The 18,661-nt window shown below is 48.5% G+C and overlaps 1 protein-coding gene across 7 annotated transcripts in view; it reads right to left on the bottom strand.

The window, feature by feature from the left end:
* Window positions 1-18,661, bottom strand: part of MPPE1 (metallophosphoesterase 1) — a 296,325-nt gene that overhangs the window by 66,624 nt on the left and 211,040 nt on the right. For all 7 annotated transcript variants that reach the window (XR_010177827.1, XM_063923442.1, XM_063923443.1 and 4 more), the window contains exon 9: window positions 147-284. Coding sequence is in view for 6 of the 7 variants with exons in the window: in XM_063923442.1 (XP_063779512.1) it covers window positions 147-284 (138 nt within the window). In the remaining variant the exon portion in view is untranslated. The remainder of the gene's footprint in view (window positions 1-146; window positions 285-18,661) is intronic.

Raw genomic sequence — 18,661 nt, 5'->3', positions numbered from 1 at the left:
AAAGTAGCTACCACAGTCCATTTAAATGTAAAAAGACAAAACATTTTTCTTTGTTAATCAAATAAATAATAATCCCATGGTATCTAATTTTACATATATGCATTAAACATACTTTATACTGTATTTAAAGCCTAACAGAGACGTACCATCATGAAGCTCGGGTTATTTCTATTCCTCCAGCTGAATGAGGGGACGCTGATCTCTGGGATATTCCCATGAAGCACAGTGCAAGCACTGTGGGTGTGGCCACTCAGGATCAGCCTTGGTTGAACCAACTGCAGCAGCTATATGAGAGCAGAGAGATTCTATAAATATGTGGACACTTGATCCACCACATCAAATGGCAAACTAGCAAATGTGATGCATTCATTGAATGGATGAAACCTGGTGTGAAAATATGAAACAATCACAAGATATTTAATTGTGGGCAACACAGTGGTGCAATGGTTAGTCTTGCTGTCTCACAACAATGGGATCATGGTTTTGATTTCAACCAGGGTCCCATCTCTGGGGAGTTTTTATGTTCTCCCTGTGCTTTTTTGTAGTGCCGCTACACAAAAATATATTGGTTGGTTGCCTGGTGACAAAAATTGACCTTGGTGCATGTGTGTGTCCATGTGGTAGGGAATACATATTTTTGTTGTTTATTTTTTATTTTATTTAGAAGACAAAAACATAGCATGTACGTGCTGGTACATACCCTGTATACTGATCATAAAAAACAAACAAACAAAAAATAAACACATGATAAACAGTGGCCTCAGGGTAGCAGTGCGCTTGTCAGCAAATGGATTACTAGAGCAAGAAAAATCAATATCATAAAGGAGAGAGTGGTTCATCTACTCTCTAGACACCAAGTCCTCATTCACAGAACCTTTATAACACCCTAGCGAAGTAAGTACCCAAAGGCACCATTCAGGTCCATACAATGCAAATCCAGGATAATATTATGTTTTTAAATTCAAAAGGCATATAGGGGGTATTCAATTATGTCCGGATTTTTTGAGCCAAAAAACCCGGACATTGCTATTCAATTCCAGCCGTTTTCGGCCACTTTTTCCAAAAACGCGGATTCGACCTGTTAACAGACAAAAACACGTGGATCGGCGACTTATTTCGACAGTCGAAAAATTGGCACTTTGATTGAAAAGGTTGAATGTAAATTCGACCTAAAAACGGGCGAAAAGTGGTTTTCTCCGGCAGGGTCCACGAGTTATCCACGGGATAACAATGGGATATGATGGAGCGACAGCAGATTGGCACCAAACGATCAAAAGCTTTCAGGCCTCCCAGGATGCAACGGGCCCATCCATATATCCCTAACCCACTGGCTCAGGCAAATCAGTTTTTTGTTTGGTGCAGCAGGAGCCGGACCATGGTCAGCGGGCTGCTGTTCCGTTTAGCAGCCCTAAGCTTTCTTATCTTATTTTTTAGTCTTACTAAGTTTTTGAGTGATCTTGTCTGAACAGCGTCTTATACGCTCAGAAAGAGTCGCTCCAACTCCTCTCCGCCGGGCCGCGACAACGCTTACCCACGAGTACAGTGCTATTTCGGCAGGCGTCTGTGTCGGATATACTAGCAGGTCCAGCAGAAATTACCAGGCTGTGGCCGGAACACGGAGAGAAGGTAAGGCATCGATTCCGCTTAGTAGAGGAATACGGACACAGCCGCACTGTATTGGGAGGAGACTACCAAACAGTAGCTGACCCGGCTGCCACCGCGGGTGCACCAGCCTTACCGCGAGGAGACCCGGTCGCAGCATGGGCTGTGTGACCGATGCGTCTGTGTTCATTGAGCGTCTGTGTTCACTATAGGTTCCCAGAGCGACAGTGTACACTAGTAGCGTCTGGATCCACTCAGCGTTCGCCAACGTATTGATCGATCCTGGAAGCGAGATGAGTCTCCCTGTATCCCACTCTACTGAGTACGGGCTATACAGCACTAAATTTCTATCTACTTGTTCAGTATGAATAGTTAAGTGCCTATTGCATACGAGTTTGTGTACAATTACTGTGGTTTTCTTTGCAATGCGTCTGAACACGTTAGATCTGTGTAAAACTGGTTTGAGTAATATGTACTCCTACATACTTTAAACTGTGTTTGTAGTTGATAATGTGCTCATATTGCTAATATACAACATGTGACGGACTGCTAGTGTGATTGCTGACTTTAATATATGTTTGTCAGTTGTTTCTTCTGATCCTCAATGCCGGTGCATGTGTAGGGTCAGATTGATATCACTTCAGAGGGTTAAAGTGATTACAGTCACAAATTGTGTAATACGCTGTGAAAGTGCTGATTATTTATCATGTCTAAGAGCGGCAAAAGTGACGAAGGTACACTTACAGTAACACCAACACTCATATCATGTTTCTCTTGCAAAACTGTATTATCCTCTCAGGATCTGGTTCAGGATGGTTTGTGTGCAAATTGTTTTGCTTTTCAGCAAAATACAAGGCAGATCCCAGTGCAACATCAGGTACAGATGGAGCCACCTTGGGCTATGTTTGCACAGACCTTGTCCAGTATAGCTGAACGGATAATTCCTAAAGCTTCTTTACCAGGAATGGGGTACACGATTAACCCTTACATGCAGCTCCCTACCTACGGTATATCATTTCCCCCAGCAGCTTCTCATATAAGACAAGTTGATAAACCGATGGTAAGTAAACCTTCACCTTCACAGGCTACACAAAAGATGATTCATCGGAAGATGAAAATTCAATTTACTCTACTTCGGCATACGAAGAGGAGGAAGAGGGTCTCAGCTCAGTGGATATAGCTGAACTAATTAAAGCTATGAAGTCCATTCTATCCTTAGAGGTTTCAGCAGAGCCTGTGTTAAAAACCAAGGCACCTGTATTTAAACATCCCAAAACAGTTAAAACTGAGTTTCCAGGGTCAGATCAGCTGACAGAAATCATGGAAGAGGGATGGCCTGCACCCAATAAAAAATATAGAATTCTCAAAAAGTGGGATTCCAATTATCCTTTTCCAGCAGGGGACTGTTTAAAAGGGGATTTGGCTACTAAAGTAGATACGCATGTAATTCGATTAGTGCGAAAATCTATATTGCCTTTACCGTCATCCTCATTAAATGATGTCACGGATAGGAGAGTGGATGATTTTCTGAAAACCATATTTTCTGTCTGGGGCAGTCATAAGGCCAGCTATTGCTTCAGCTTGGATGGTAAAGGCAGTGGCTGCCTGGGCTGATGCACTGGAAGAAGATGGTTTCTCAACTTCTAGAGAACAAAAATCCTATATAGCTCATATTAAACAGGCTGCAGTATTCTTGGAAGAAGCGGCATTAGATATGGGTACTATTGCTTCTAGGGCATCAGCCTCAACAATAGCTGCTCGCAGAGCACTTTGGTTAAGTACATGGAAAGCGGATTCAGAATCCAAAAAAGGTTTTGGAATCTTTGCCTTTTGCTGGAAATATTCTTTTTGGTAAAGAATTGAGAGATATTCTGGAGTCAGAAGCAGACTCCAAGAAGGTCAAGTTTCCTTCCACATATAATCCTAAACCTAAGGGTCCAGTTTTTTGGCCTTTTCGAACGCAAGTAAAAGCGAAGGGAAAGAGTGATCGTAAGCAGCCCCAATACAATAAGGGGTATATGCAATTGTGGTCGAATTCCCGAAATTGGCGAATTTCGGGTCATTTTCGACCAAAAAAAAAAATTCGCCTATGCAATGCAGTGTTTTCCGACCAAAAAACGGACTTTCAAAATTCGACTTTTTGAAATTCGACTTTTTGCAAATTCGACTTTTCTGCAATGATACAAGTGCTGCAATTCGACCAAAGCATATTCAATTCAAGTTTGGAAATTCGACAGCAGTGCTTTTAGACAGCAAATTCGTCATTTTCAATCCGCCACACTTTGGAGGGTGAAAACAAATAAAAAAATTTTAAACATGTTTTTTTTGGTGTTTTTTTTTTTGGGAATAGCAGATCTATTTATATTAGAAGGGATTAGGTACTTTTTTTTTGGGGGGGGGAGGCACAAATAGTATTTATATATTTTTAAAAATATTAATTTTTTTTTATTTATTTTTTATTGCTGGAACGGTAAAATCAGAAAAAAAAATGGCGTGGGGTCCCCCCTCCAAAGCATAACCAGCCTCGGGCTCATTGAGCTGGTCCTGGTTCTAAAAATGCGGGGGGAAAATTGACAGGGGATCCCCCGTATTTTTATAACCAGCACCGGGCTCTGCGCCTGGTGCTGGTGCCAAAAATACGGGGGACAAAAAGAGTAGGGGTCCCCCGTATTTTTAACACCAGCATCGGGCTCCACTAGCTGGACAGATAATGCCACAGCCGGGGGTCACTTTTATGCCGTGCCCTGCGGCCGTGGCATCAAATATCCAACTAGTCACCCCTGGCCGGGGTACCCTGGGGGAGTGGGGACCCCTTCAATCAAGGGGTCCCCCCCCCCCAGCCACCCAAGGGCCAGGGGTGAAGCCCGAGGCTGTCCCCCCCCCATCCAATGGGCTGCGGATGGGGGGGCTGATAGCCTTTGTGATAAAAAAAAGATATTGTTTTTTCCATTAGTACTACAAGTCCCAGCAAGCCTCCCCCGCAAGCTGGTACTTGGAGAACCACAAGTACCAGCATGCGGGAGAAAAGCGGGCCCGCTGGTACCTGTAGTACTACTGGGAAAAAAATACCCAAATAAAAACAGGACACACACACCGTCGACAGTAAAACTTTATTTCACACTACCGACACACACATACTTACCTATGTTCACACGCCGACATCGGTCCTCTTCTCCATGTAGAATCCACGGATACCTGAAAAGCAAAGTTCAATATACTCACCTCAGGGTCCAGAGATAAATCCACGTACTTGGCAAAAAAAGAAAACGCAAATACCCGCTCCAGAACGGACTGAAAGGGGTCCCATGCTGACACATGGGACACCTTTCCACGAATGAGACCTGTCAGTGACAGCTGTCACTGACAGGTCTCTAAGCCAATCAGGAAGCGCAACTTCGTTGCGCTCACCTGATTGGCTGATCGCTGTGACAGCGCATCACACAGCTCCCTCCATTATATTCAATGGTGGGAACTTAGCGGCTAGCGGTGAGGTCACCCGCCGGTCAGCGGCTGACCGGCGGGTGACCCCACCGCTAGCCGCAAAGTTCCCACCATTGAAAGTAATGGAGCGGCTTTGCGAGGCGCTGTCAGAGTACAGACGGCGTCCAGCCAATCAGGTGAGCGCCACGGCAGTAGCGCTTCCTGATTGGCTGAAGGGACATCAGTGACAGGAGTCACGTGATGTCCCGGCATTCGGGGAAAGGAGTCTAATGTGAAAACATTGGACCCCTTTCATTAGTCCGGTGGATCGTGTTCGGTTTGTTTTTTTACAAAGTACGTGGATTTACCTCTGGACCTGGACCTCTGGACGCTGGAAGGTGAGTATAATTTTTTGACAGGTACCCTCGGATCGTCGGAGATCGTTGCAGTCGGCGTGTCAACACAGGTAAGTATGTGTGTGTCGGCGTATGAAATAAAGTTTTACTATCAAGGTGTGTGTGTCCTGTTTTTATTTGGGTATTTTTTCCCCAGTAGTACTACAGGTACCAGCGGGCCCGTTTTTCTCCCGCATGCTGGTACTTGTGGTTCTCCAAGTACCAGCTTGCGGGGGAGGCTTGCTGGGACTTGTAGTACTAATGGAAAAAACAATATCTTTTTTTTTATCACAAAGGCTATCAGCCCCCCCATCCGCAGCCCATTGGATGGGGGGGGGACAGCCTCGGGCTTCACCCCTGGCCCTTGGGTGGCTGGGGGGGGGGGACCCCTTGATTGAAGGGGTCCCCACTCCCCCAGGGTACCCCGGCCAGGGGTGACTAGTTGGATATTTGATGCCACGGCCGCAGGGCACGGCATAAAAGTGACCCCCGGCTGTGGCATTATCTGTCCAGCTAGTGGAGCCCGATGCTGGTGTTAAAAATACGGGGGACCCCTACTCTTTTTGTCCCCCGTATTTTTGGCACCAGCATCAGGCGCAGAGCCCGGTGCTGGTTTTAAAAATACGGGGGATCCCTGGCCGATTTTTCCCCTGCATTTTTAGAACCAGGACCAGCTCGATGAGCCCGAGGCTGGTTATGCTTTGGAGGGGGGACCCCACGCCATTTTTTTTTCGGGTTTTTCCCCGTTTTTTCCCGTTTTATAAAATCGCGGCAAAATCCGCCAAATCGGCCGATTTTCGCCCGCGACTCTGGCGAATCCGTTTTTCATTGCATATGGTGAATTCCGGAAGCCACCTTCCGGAATTCACCTGGCGAATTTGGTCGAATTGAAAAAACGGCGATAATTGCCGCGAATTCGCCCGCTATTGCATATACCCCTAAGTTTGGTAAGTCAAAGAAGCATTGGGCTACCAGAGGGCCAGCTTCCAAACCAGAAGATAAGCCATCAGCCTCAAGGTGCGGGTCTTCCCCTGGGGGACCCCAGGGTAGGGGGCCGGCTTCTTCAGTTTGCATAGAATTGGCGGCAGTCTACAACAGATGCCTGGGTGCAAGAAGCAGTATCTCTAGGTTGTTTTTTCCCATTCAAGAAGCATCCTCCTCAAAGGTTCTTCTGCACCAGCCTGTCTCGGGTGGAGGCAAAGGCAAGGGCCTTGCAAGAAGCAGTTCAGAAATTGCTTCAGTCAAGAGTAGTCGTGTGACAGGACGGTTCCGTACGAAAGCACTCACCGCTCTCGCGTCCCGCCCCCTGTGCACAGAATGGAAGGTTAGGTCACACGGGACCTGACCACATAGGGGATTCCCGCTTACCGTCAGTTCTGCCTGTTACCGACTCCACCCACTGTGCTGTGGGCGGGTTTATGCTGCCACCACCAAACTCCTAACCTGCCGTGGCGTTTGGAACCACGGTTCTGCTCTGTATGTGCCGACACGCTGCCTTACCACACCTGTGTGGTGTTGACGAATCCTTGCTAGGCCTCTACCGGTAGCTGGCGGAGGGCGGAACTTGGAGACGTTGGGTGCTTCCCTGGACAGCCGGAGGACGGGGCTATGTTTGGTATAACCCTGTAGGTCACAAGATGAAGCAATCTTCTTGAGGCAGATGATGTTTATTTGCTCAATAGTCTTAAAAAAGACTCTTCCCTATTGCTAGGGGCAACAGCATACAGCAAGATGTTCCAGTAGAATGAAGATGGTACAAATACAATTGGAGGCTCACAGGCATCCTCCTTTTATCTCGGTTCTACACAGTACCACAGGGGGTAAGCCCTCCCCGTCTTCTCCAACCAATCAGGTTATCGCAGAAAATATAAATAAATACAAGTTACATTTCAAAAGTTAAGAATTAGATAAAGCATATTCCTGCTCCTCTTTATATATAACCAAACCAGTGGCTTTCCCAAACACAATCTGATTACCATTTTCCTGTCTCTTTCACAAATGTAAATGTAACTTGCATTTCAATTGCATTCACCCTCTCACACATAGACAACGTTCTTATACTGTAAATTAAACATAATCTGCATCACACATAATGAAGACTAAGAAATGTTACATCAAACTGTTGGTAAACGAAACACACTAGTTTGCATTCATAAAACACAATCTGATTTAGCAGCAACTTGTGTCTCCATGCAAAACCAGTTCACACAATATTCAGAGAAGACAGCAAACAAATCCTTTCACCTGCATGTGTCTATAAAGTTACACAGAGACACATCTCAATCTCAAAGAAATGGCTTGTCCATAGACCCATTTACAGGTGCCAGGGTCATCAGCATCTCAATTCCTAGGTGAGAAGCTTCCAAGGCCATTTGTCCTCAAACGTAAATGCATTTTAAAACCAACACAGCTTACACATTCCTTCTAAGTGCTGGCATTTGCATGCATTGTAAATGTGCAATTCTACAACTGTGCCTAGAGCATTAAATATAACATGGTGAAAACACAGTATTAAACATATTTTAAATACCCGGTGCCTAGCACCCACAATACATTTAAAGATGGCGACTAGCGCCAGTGCACAGTTTAAAAGTGGCGCCAAGCGCCCATTGTCCTCCTAATGGCGCCGGGCACTAGGGGTTAACCCCTTCAGTGCTGCGGCCGCCATTACACGTATGGCTGGTTAGTCTCTCCGGCCACAAGTCGTTCCAGTACCCCCTGCACAACGGGGACAGGGTTTTTACTCCAACCTGTTTTTGGTTCAGAAGCCAAATGGGTCTTTTCGACCCAGTCTCAATCTCAAAATGCTAAACAAATACATTTGGGTACCAAGTAGGGAGGCCAATCCCGGGATCGGGATCGGTGGGATCCCGGGATTTGGGCCCAAAAATGCCGGGATTTGAATCCTGGGATTGGAGCATCCAATCCCGGGATTCACGGGATTACACTGCGCATGTGCGGGAGGGAGGGTGTGTAAGTAATACTACTTACAATTAGGCGTGCGGCAGCCATAGACAAACGCTGAATGCAGCGGCACTTCAAATGTGGCGCCGGCCGCCAGCCAATCAGAGCTGGCGGACCGGCAGCCAATCAGGGAAGCTGCCGCAGCAGCGGCAGCCAATCAGGAGTGACTGCTGCAGCCGCTTCCCTGATTGGCTGCCGGTCCGCCAGCTCTGGTTGGCTGGTGGCCGGCGCTTCATTTGAAATGCAGCAGCGTTCAGTGTGTCCATGGCTGCGCCCACCTAATAGTAAGAGGTATTACTTACATCCACCCTCCCTCCGTGCAGTGCTAACAGTCTCCCTCCCGCGCTGCTACCTACACCCTCCCGCACCGCTACCTACAGCCTCCCGCCCAGCTACCTACACCCTCCCGCACCGCTACCTACATCCTCCCGCACCGCTATCTACATCCTCTCGCCCAGTTACCTAACACCCTCCCGCACTGCTACCTACACCCTCCCTTCCGCGCCACTACCTACACCCTCCCGCACCGCTACCTACCCTCCAGCGCTGCTCCCTACACCCTTTTTCACTGATCCCTACTGTAATCCCGGGAATCCCGGGATTGAGCGTTTTTCAATCCCGAATCCCGGGATTGAAAAAACAGCCCGGGATTGGCCTCCCTAGTACCAAGGCTCCACATGGAGACATTATGCTCTATAGTTTTGGCCATGGAACCAGGGGATTATATGGTATTCCTGGATATTCAGGATGCGTACCTACATGTTCCTATAGCACTGTCCCATCAGTGTTATCTCAGGTTCGCCATCCTCCAGTAGCATTTTCAGTTCCAGGCCCTGCCATTTGGGTGAGCCAAAGCCCCCAGGGTTTTTACCAAGATCATGGTGGTGATGGCAGCTTATCTCCGCAAACAGGGGATAAGAATTTTTCCATACCTCAACGAACTTTTTTATCCTGGCACAAATCGCAGGAACTGCTCCTGTGCCATCTACAAAAGACAATAACACGTCTGCAGAGGCACGGGTGGCTCATAAATTGGGCAAAGTCGTCTCTGGTTTCGTCACAACGCATGACGCACTTGTGGGCTGTACTGGATTCAAGTCTGCAGAAGGTATTTTTACCTCAGAACAAGATATCCAAGGTACAGTCAAAGATTCAGGTGTTGTTACACAATTCACGCAGCAATGTGAGTGATGGGTTTGATAGTGTCAACATTCGACATGGTGGACTATGCGCAATTCCACTCGAGGCCTCTGCAGCGTCTGACTAGCGCCAGTGCACAGTTTAAAAGTGGCGCCAAGCGCCCATTGTCCTCCTAATGGCGTCGGGCACTAGGGGTTAACCCCTTCAGTGCTGCGGCTGCCATTACACGTATGGCTGGTTAGTCTCTCCGGCCACACTCCCCCCCCCCCCCCGTTCAAGAGGGAAAACCAGCGAGTCATGTCCCAACGATATGGCTCCTGGTCCCGCAGTCCCTTGTGTTGAAGGGGACGCTACCTAGGGGGTGTAGGCTTCGGCCTAGACAGTTCATCCATAGTGTAGTGGGCCTCTCTTCGTGGGTGCACAATGTTCAAATAGTCCACCTGAAGTCCAAGTTCAAGGCTCCACCACAAAAGTCTGTCCAATTTCCCCAAGGTAGGTTGCAGCCACCTAACAGGTGGGTGGTAAGTCACCACGGTGGGGGGCCAGTTACACACAAGTGCCACCCAAGGTGTCCCAATTGTGGCATACCCCACCTCCCACAATAGCAGTATTCTGCTCAAACAGGCCACAGGGTGCTCCTGCCCATATGGCTCCTCCTGGCTCAGTACTGCTCCCAGTCCGTGCAGTGGCGCAGTAGTTCGTAAAACACAGTCCTGGTCAAGAATGTGCGCCATCAGCACTGGAGCGGGTACCAGAGCCTCCTTCAATGACTGGAATGCCAACTCGCAAGCGGGTGCAAGGTCCACTGACTTGGGAATGCCCTTCCTAGCCATCTCTGTAAAGGGGTTCACTACAGGACTAAAGTCAATGACAAAGTGTCCGTAGGGCCTTACAGGTTCTAAGGTCAGTACCTGTCTGGGTGATGTGGGTCGGGGACAGCCTCTGGTTGCCTCCACCCCATCTGGTTTGGGCCTACCCCTGTCTCCTCCCACATGGTGCCCCAGGCACTGCACCTCCATCATACCTATCTGGCAACTGTCTGCCCTACTTGTCAGACCTGCCCTCCAATCCTCCTCTGTTGACCTACGACTCGGGAAACCTACCCTGTCACCTAGGCCTACTCTTTCCTCCTCATCCGCTACCTGTGCCACAGTGATGGCGGCCAGACCACCAGCCTCTGGATCCTGTGTGGCATCCACTACAGGGAGGCTGCGAGTCTTCCCCGATCTACTGCGCACAGGCAGGGGACCTGCTATGTCCACAGCAACTCGCTGTAAAGGTTCTCCCATGGGCAGAAGCCCAGAGACAACACAACCGCTGGAGTGCCCCAGCTGCCAACGCATGGCACCAGCCTTACAGTTGGTCTGGGCGTCATCCGACATTCCAGACCAGGGTAAGCACTGTATCAGGCACTTCAGGGTACGGTCTATCTCCGAGTGGCTGTCCAAAGGGGTTTCACTGGCAACCGACACCGGATGCGCAGGAAAGTTCCCTGGGGGGACCAGTTGGGCATGTTCCCTATCTGGTCTATCCCCTCCCACTTTCCTGTCTACCCTATACCTTAACCCTTCCTGCCAGGTCAAACTTCCTGCCCCAACCCTGTCAAGGACGCTGCCAGAGTGGCGCCTCATGCCTTTCAGGGATGGGTCAGAGAGTTGAGCCTGCCTAAACTCCTGCCTGCAGCCCTCAATCTCTCCTAAATTGGGACACACTACAGGGGGATCTAGGTGGGGACTACTAGGGTCAGTCTGGTAGGGGTCAGTCATGGAAAAGTCAGTGTGGTTTCTCATACTAACCGCCGGAGTTGGCAAACCACTTGGGTCAGGAGCATCATTGGGCACCCCCACAGGATCAAACGAGCTGGAACCAACATCCTCTGCGTTGCTAGGGGACGTAGGCATACCAGAGGCAAAAGGCATGCGGAGTCTATGTGCCGATCTAGCCGCTGTAATCTTTTCCTCTGGGCTGGTTGATGCTGTGGTTGGCTGTGCTGGCAGTTGTCTAGCAGCTGTAATCTTTTCCTCTGGGCTGGGCTGTGCTGGAGCAGCTGATGTCAACGGTGGTTGTGGAACTTGACTCCGGGGAATGGCGCCAACAAGCGTAGTGACGATCCCACCACCCAGACCATTTCCTAGGACCACATCAGTCGGGAGACCATCCATGACGGCAACTTCTCGCAACTCTTGTCCAGCTCTCCTGTCCAGGTAGACTCTTGCCATGGGAACCGCTTTCTCCATTCCATCTGCGAGGGTGACCTTGGCAGTGCGACCCTGCAATACTGCAGCAGGATCTATAAGGTGGGGGCTCGCCACAGTGATTGAGGCCCCAGAGTCTCTTAGGCCTTCCCCCTGCAGGGATCCCACGTGGACCGGCTGCAGGTGCCTCCACATATTATGTAGGGGCTGTTTGGCCGGTTCCGGTATGAATGGTCGACCATGTTATGGTCGACAGTCATTATGTCGACCACTATCGGTCGACATTGACATGGTCGACATGGCCGACACATGAAAATGGTCGACACGTGAAAGGTCGACACGTGAAAAGGTCGACACTTCTGATGAAGCTAGGTGACCGAGCCTAGGGAAACGCGTTAAGGATTCATGCTGCCATCATACCAGTGTCCTGCATTTCAAACGGATCCAGATATGGACTTTTGAACCAAACACTGTGGAACTTTTCCTGTGGGATTTTCAACTAAACAGCACCGATTGGAGAGACCCAGTGCTCACACAAAACAGCACAGCTTGCCAGCTGGCAATTACATTCCTCTGGAAGTCTCCATCGCTAAAGGGTAACACCAGCTGTTTCTAAATCTTTTTCCCAGGGAACTTTGCATACTTTCAATCCGGGATCCACTGTGGACACTTGCTAGCAGCCATTTCCAACTATTTCTGAGCTCCATCAATGCCCCTCATTTCATGTTTTTATTGGAATAATTCCTATTTTTAGATTGTAATGTCTAGATAAATTAATTAATAAATTAATGTCATTTTATCAGATTCCATCCACAGTCTTTATTATTGGGGAAACATCCAGCGCCAGTTTTCTACTCGTTTTTTACAGTTCTTCTTGGGATTGACAATCCCTACTGGCAGCTGTGACAGCGCGTCTGGGTGTGTGCTAAATGTGAGTGATGGGTTTGATGGTGTCAACATTCGACATGGTGGACTATGCGCAATTTCACTCGAGGCCTCTGCAGCGTCTGATTCTGGCTAGATGGAATGGAGTACATCAGACAATAAAGAAACAGACAATGGTAATTCCAGTAAAGGTAAGAAAGTCGTTAGCCTGGTGGCTATAGACATCCCATCTAGACAAAGGGAGACCCTTTTGGATATCAGATTGGGAGATCCTGACAACAGATGCCAGTCTTCAGGGCTGGGGAGCAGTGTCCGGAAAATTATGGTTCCAGGGACAATGGAACTCAGAAGAAAGTTGCCTGCCAATAAATCTGTTAAAACTTCAGGCCATATACATGGCACCGATTCAGGCAAAGGACACTCTTCAAGGAAAACCAGTCCAGATCCGCTTGGACAATGCAACGGCAGTAGCGTACCTCAACCATCAGGGAGGAAGCCGCAGCCAAACAACAATGAAGGAGGTTAGTCACATTCTAAAGTGGGCAGAACTCCATCTCCCAGCCTTGTCCGCAGCATTCGTTATGGGAGTCCCCAACTGGAAAGCGGACTTTCTCAGTCGACACACCATTCAGGCAAGCGAATGGGCTCTACACCGAGAGGTCTTTCAGACTCTAGTAGACAAGTGGGGATTGCCAGAGATAGATCTCATGGCGTCCAGTCTGAACAACAAAGTGCCCGCATACGGGTCAACAACAAAGGATCCCAAAGCCATCTTTGTAGATGCCTTGTCAGTGAAATGGGACTTTCATCTGGCATATCTGTTTCCCCCGATCCCCCTGTTACCCAGGGTGATGAGGAAAATAAAGCAAGCAAAGAGTGCCGTGATTCTAATAGCTCCGGCTTGGCCCAGAAGGCATTGGTACACAGATCTGCAGAGAATGTCGATGGATGCTCCACTTCTGTTCCCTCAACGTCCAGATCTACTAATGAAGGTCCTTGTTACCACAGACATCTGGATCGAATGTCTTTGACGGTGTGGCTCTTGAGACCTCTATCCTGAAGTCAAGAGGATTCTCACAACAGGTAATTCAAACAATGCTCAGAGCAAGGAAACCCTCCTCAGCTCGTATTTATCACAGAATATGGCAGGCCTATATTCATTGGTGCAGTGAAAGAAGTATGGACCCGAAATCCTTCAGAGTTTCCAGGGTCCTAGCTTTCCTTCAGGCAGGAATAGATAAAGGTTTGAAGGTGGCTTCCTTGAGAGTTAAAGTATCAGCATTGACAGTATGGTTCCAAAAGAAAATTGCCAATTTACATGATGTGCGTACTTTTTTCCAGGGAATGCTGCGCATTTAACCTCCTTTTGTTCCTCCTACAGCATCTTGGGACTTAAGTCTAGTCCTCAAGGCTCTGCAAGTTGCTCCGTTTGAACCACTTAATAAAGTGGATCTTAAATGGTTGACAGCTAAAGTTCTCTATCTACGGACTATGGCATCAGCTAGAAGAGTGTTAGATTTAGGAGCGCTGTCATGCCGTTCCCCTTTTCTGATTTTTTATCCCGATAAAGCAGTTCTTAGGACTAGGTATGGGTATCTTCCTAAGGTGGTGTCTAAATTCCACCTTAATGAAGAAATTGTAGTCCCGGCTGTCAGCGTCCGGAGTCTTACCGGTACGCTGGAGCCGCAGGGCTGGCCTCTCAGGCGGCGTGCGGGCAGCGGCGGAGGTGGGCTGCAGCGCCGGGTCCGAGGGCAGCAGTAGCGGCGGTGAGGGGGTCCGCTCGTGGCGGCGGGTCGCTCTTGCTGAGCCGTTGCTAGGAGACCAGGGGCAGTGAGCTGTGTGGCTATGCAGAAAGGTCTGCATTACTGGGCGCCGCCATGTTGGAGACCAAGTTTGAGGCATAGTTCTTGTTTCCTGTTTCTTCCAGTCAATCCAGGGGAAGTTATCCCTATAAAAGAGGGCTGGTTTAGGACAGGGACGCCAGTGCTTCAAGTTACAGCCCTGTTGTAGGTGCTTTAGCCTGTGCTCCCAGGATTCTTGCCGTATTCTGGTTACTCCTGACCCTGCTTGGCCGGTTCTCTGTTGCTGCTGCAGCCCTGCCGTTCCTAGCCTGCTGCTGCCTGTGGAAGAGCTCCTGGAAAACCCGGTCCAGTAAGACTCTTTGGGCACGGTCGGTCCCGGGTCTTCTGCCTAGTCTTTCAAGCCACACTCCACAGATCTTCATCTCCAGCCACGTCTTTAACCACCATCCACAGTTCCGCAGTTCATAATCTACAGCCTCGAATTTAAAGCCACAGTCCACAGTCCTTTGTCTCCAGCCACGTCTTTACCCACCATCCACAGTTCATTATTCACAACCTCGTCTTTCAAGCCACAACCCGCAGTTCTTTGTCTACAACTACGTCTTCAAGTCATCGTTCACCAGCCACAGTTCTCTACCTCAGCCCTGTCCATAAGAACTACAATCCACGGACAATCCCTTGTCCCATGAGAAGGAACTATATCCAACCCCCTTGTCTCGTTCATCCACAGCCAACTACCTCCTTGGGCAAGTCTCAGCTGCCGGATCATCAAACCTCGCTAGTCGTGACACCGGCTTATCAGGTATCGGGACTCTCTGCAGGAGATGCGTCGCTGGACGTGGTCCGGGCATTAAGGATCTATGTGGATCGTACCAGTGCCATCAGAAAGACAGATTCTCTCTTCATTCTATACGGATTTCACAAGAGAGGATGGCCTGCAACTAAACAGACGATGGCAAGATGACTTCGAATGACAATTTCAGAAGCATACTCTCAAGCTGATCTCCCTGTTCTGGCTAATGTCTCTGCTCACTCTACTTGTAAGGTAGGTCCTTCATGGGCAGCACAACATGGTGCTTCAGCAGAACAGATATGTAAGGCAGCCACATGGTCTTCCATTAACACATTCATTAGACATTATGCTTTGGATACTTTTGCCTCTCATGATGCTGAATTCGGGCGCAAGGTTCTCCTGTCCAATCAGGACGTCCCCACCACTAAATTGCTTTGGGAAATCCCATTGTTATCCTGTGGAAAACCTGTGGACACTGCCGGAGAAATATACGTTATGGTAAGAACTTACCGTTGATAATGGTATTTCTCCTAAGTCCACAGGTTCCACAGGGATCCCACCCTGACGCACCTGATTTGAGGATCCTTCTACTCACTAACCTCTTCCTTTTTGTACGGAAGAGTGTGCATGTGTGTTCTTCTCACCTGACTAGGGCTCTACATGATGCTCCTGCCTATTGCTTTGGAATACAACTGATTTGCCTGAGCCAGTGGGCAGGGAGGCTTTCAGGCCTCCCTGCCCACTGGCTCCCGTTGCATCCTGGGAGGCCTGAAAGCTTTTGATCGTTTGGTGTCAATCCGCTGTCGCTCCATCATATCCCATTTTTATCCTGTGGAACCTGTGTACTTAGGAGAAATACCGTTATCAACGGTAAGTTCTTACCATAACGTATATTTTCCGACTGTCGGAAAATTCGGCACTAATTGAGTTCCCCCCCATAGACTGTGCCCAACACCAAACCAGGCACTCTGATGATAACCCATGATACTGTAATCTATCATAAAGTGAGTAGACACCATGACAATATACAGCAAGAAGTAACAAAATACACATCAGCCATTATTTCTAAGACAAGGACAAACACCCACAAAAGACCTCTCTTCACTTTGTACGGGTTGGGTTTGTGTGACCGGCGGTTGGAAGACCGCCGGTCACCATACCTACAGCAGGATCCCGACTTTTAGATGGCTGGCAGGGGGGTGTGAGTGCAACTAAGCCCCTTGCGGGCTCACTGCGGTAGTCACACAGTGGGCTCGGTGGCTCGCTACAGGTTCTATTCCCACTCTATGGGTGTCGTGGACACCCACGAGTGGGAAATGTTTCTGTTGGTCGGCATGCCGACCGCCGGGCTGTTCATCATTCGAGATCCTGTCTAACCACATCCCCTTTGTATACCACACCCCCAACCACCTGAATACTTCCCAAAATAAAAAAACCGCTTACTACCTATATAGAACCCCCAACATATTATCACAAAATAATTAATGTTACAAGCAGCGCAGAAAGGGTATACATCAAAAGGATATAGTAAAATGGTCATACAGTACATCATGAACACAGAAAAGCTTATCACAGTAAATGACTAAGGAACAGGATGGGCAAAGCTCCACTCGGTGATCCAGCAGAATACAGGGGCAGTATGGTCTAACCACAGGACAAGCGCTCTAGACACAACAAATACTACTGCATCACAGTTATCACATATAACACAGAAGGACATATCAAGACATAATTGGAAGATTCTCAGATGCTTCTTGACAGGAAAGATTGTACACAACCTTATAGCACTGGCTTGAGAAAGTCCTGGGGGTACAGAAATTTGTAGGTGATGCAGGACAAGCACAGCCTTCATTCACATTGGTCTTCAAATAACGTCCCCAGTGGCGGACTGGCCCACCAGGACAGATTTCGATGGGCCGATCCCATATCCCCCTCAGCCAGGCCGATTCACACTCACGCTGGGCTGGCTCACACGGCTTCCAGTACTTGCGGTTCATTGGAACGCAATCCAGAAGTTAGGCTAGAAAGGACTTCCGGGTGCCGCTAGCTGTGAAAAGTGGTGAAGCTGTTCTACCAATAGGGGAACCTGGATAAAGTTAACCAGCCCAGCCCTGCCAAAGGTCTCTTCAAGGAGCCCGGCCTGGGAGCAGCAGCATAGTGATGGTCGGAGCCGGGTTTTCTATACCCGCCGCCACCTTAGCTCCCACACTCTCACTGGATTGGCCAGAACGGCAACTGAGCACTGAGGGGGCCCCCGGCAGAGGTGATTTTGAATTACATTATTTGCATTATCATGATGGTGTAAGGGTTAGGATGTCCCCGGTCACAGTGTATGGTTTGGGGACTGGACAGGAGCAGGATGTACCTTGTTCTCAGGATGCCAGCTGATCAGGCAGCACTCACAGCCAGCCCTGGGACAATCTCTAATGCAAAGTCCTTCAGCCCTATAGCTGTCCAAGGTCTGTCCATGATGATGAGCCTATTTATGTAATGCAGTGGCTACGTATGTAATGTGGTGCTATTTATATAATGCGGTGCTATACATGTAATGTGGTGTTATTTGTATAATGTGGTGTTATTTGTATAATGTGGTGCTATTCGTGTTATGTGGTATTATTTGTGTAATACAGTGCTATATGTGTAGTGTGGTGCTATCCATGTAATGATGTGCTATATGTGTAATGTGGTGCTATTCCTATTATGTGGTGTTATTTGTATAACACCTCCTTAATGTGATGAGAGGCTGTGACAATATACGAAAGACATTGTCTAGCATTATCAGAAAAATAGGACGGCAGTTCTGCTTCCACCTCCTGAGGCCACGCTTCAATAGCTTCTGCAGCCCAAGTGGCCGCAATAGCGGGCCGATGCACAGCTCCCGCAAGGGTATAAATAGCTTTCAAGCAACCCTCCACACACTTATCCGTCGGTTCCTTCAGAGAGGTGACGGTAGTTACAGGCAGAGCAGAGGACACCACTAGCCGAGCTACTTACGAATCCACCGGCGGTGGTGTTTCCCAATTTTTACTTAGCTCTGCAGCGAGGGGATAGCAAGCAAGCATCTTTTTGTGAGGTGTGAATTTCTTTCCTAGATTTTCCCAGGATTCCTGACGTATGTCAACTAAATGGTCAGAATGAGGTAAAACTAATTTAGCAACCTTCTGATGTTTAAACCTATCAGGTTTCTTAGAGGTAACGACAGGTTCTGGGTCATCATCAATTTGAAGAATCAGCCTGATAGCATCTAATAGGTCAGGACCATCCACCAGTGAAACAGATTCCCCATCAGAAGCATCTGGGTCAGTGTCTGAGGGTCAGTATATATGCCATCTTCATCAGACGAAGTGTCTGAAAGGAGGAAGTAAAGGCCCGCTTAGATGATCCCTTGGTCTTTGGCGGGCGAGGGTTACATTTCTGTTTGTTCAGTGAGTGATTCAATTGCTGTAACTGAGTGGACAAGAGATC

The sequence above is a fragment of the Pseudophryne corroboree genome, chromosome 5, assembly GCF_028390025.1.
Source record: "Pseudophryne corroboree isolate aPseCor3 chromosome 5, aPseCor3.hap2, whole genome shotgun sequence".
NCBI lineage: Eukaryota > Metazoa > Chordata > Amphibia > Anura > Myobatrachidae > Pseudophryne > Pseudophryne corroboree.
The sequence above is the reverse complement of the archived record's forward strand: the minus strand, read 5'-3'. Positions and strand labels throughout refer to the sequence as shown.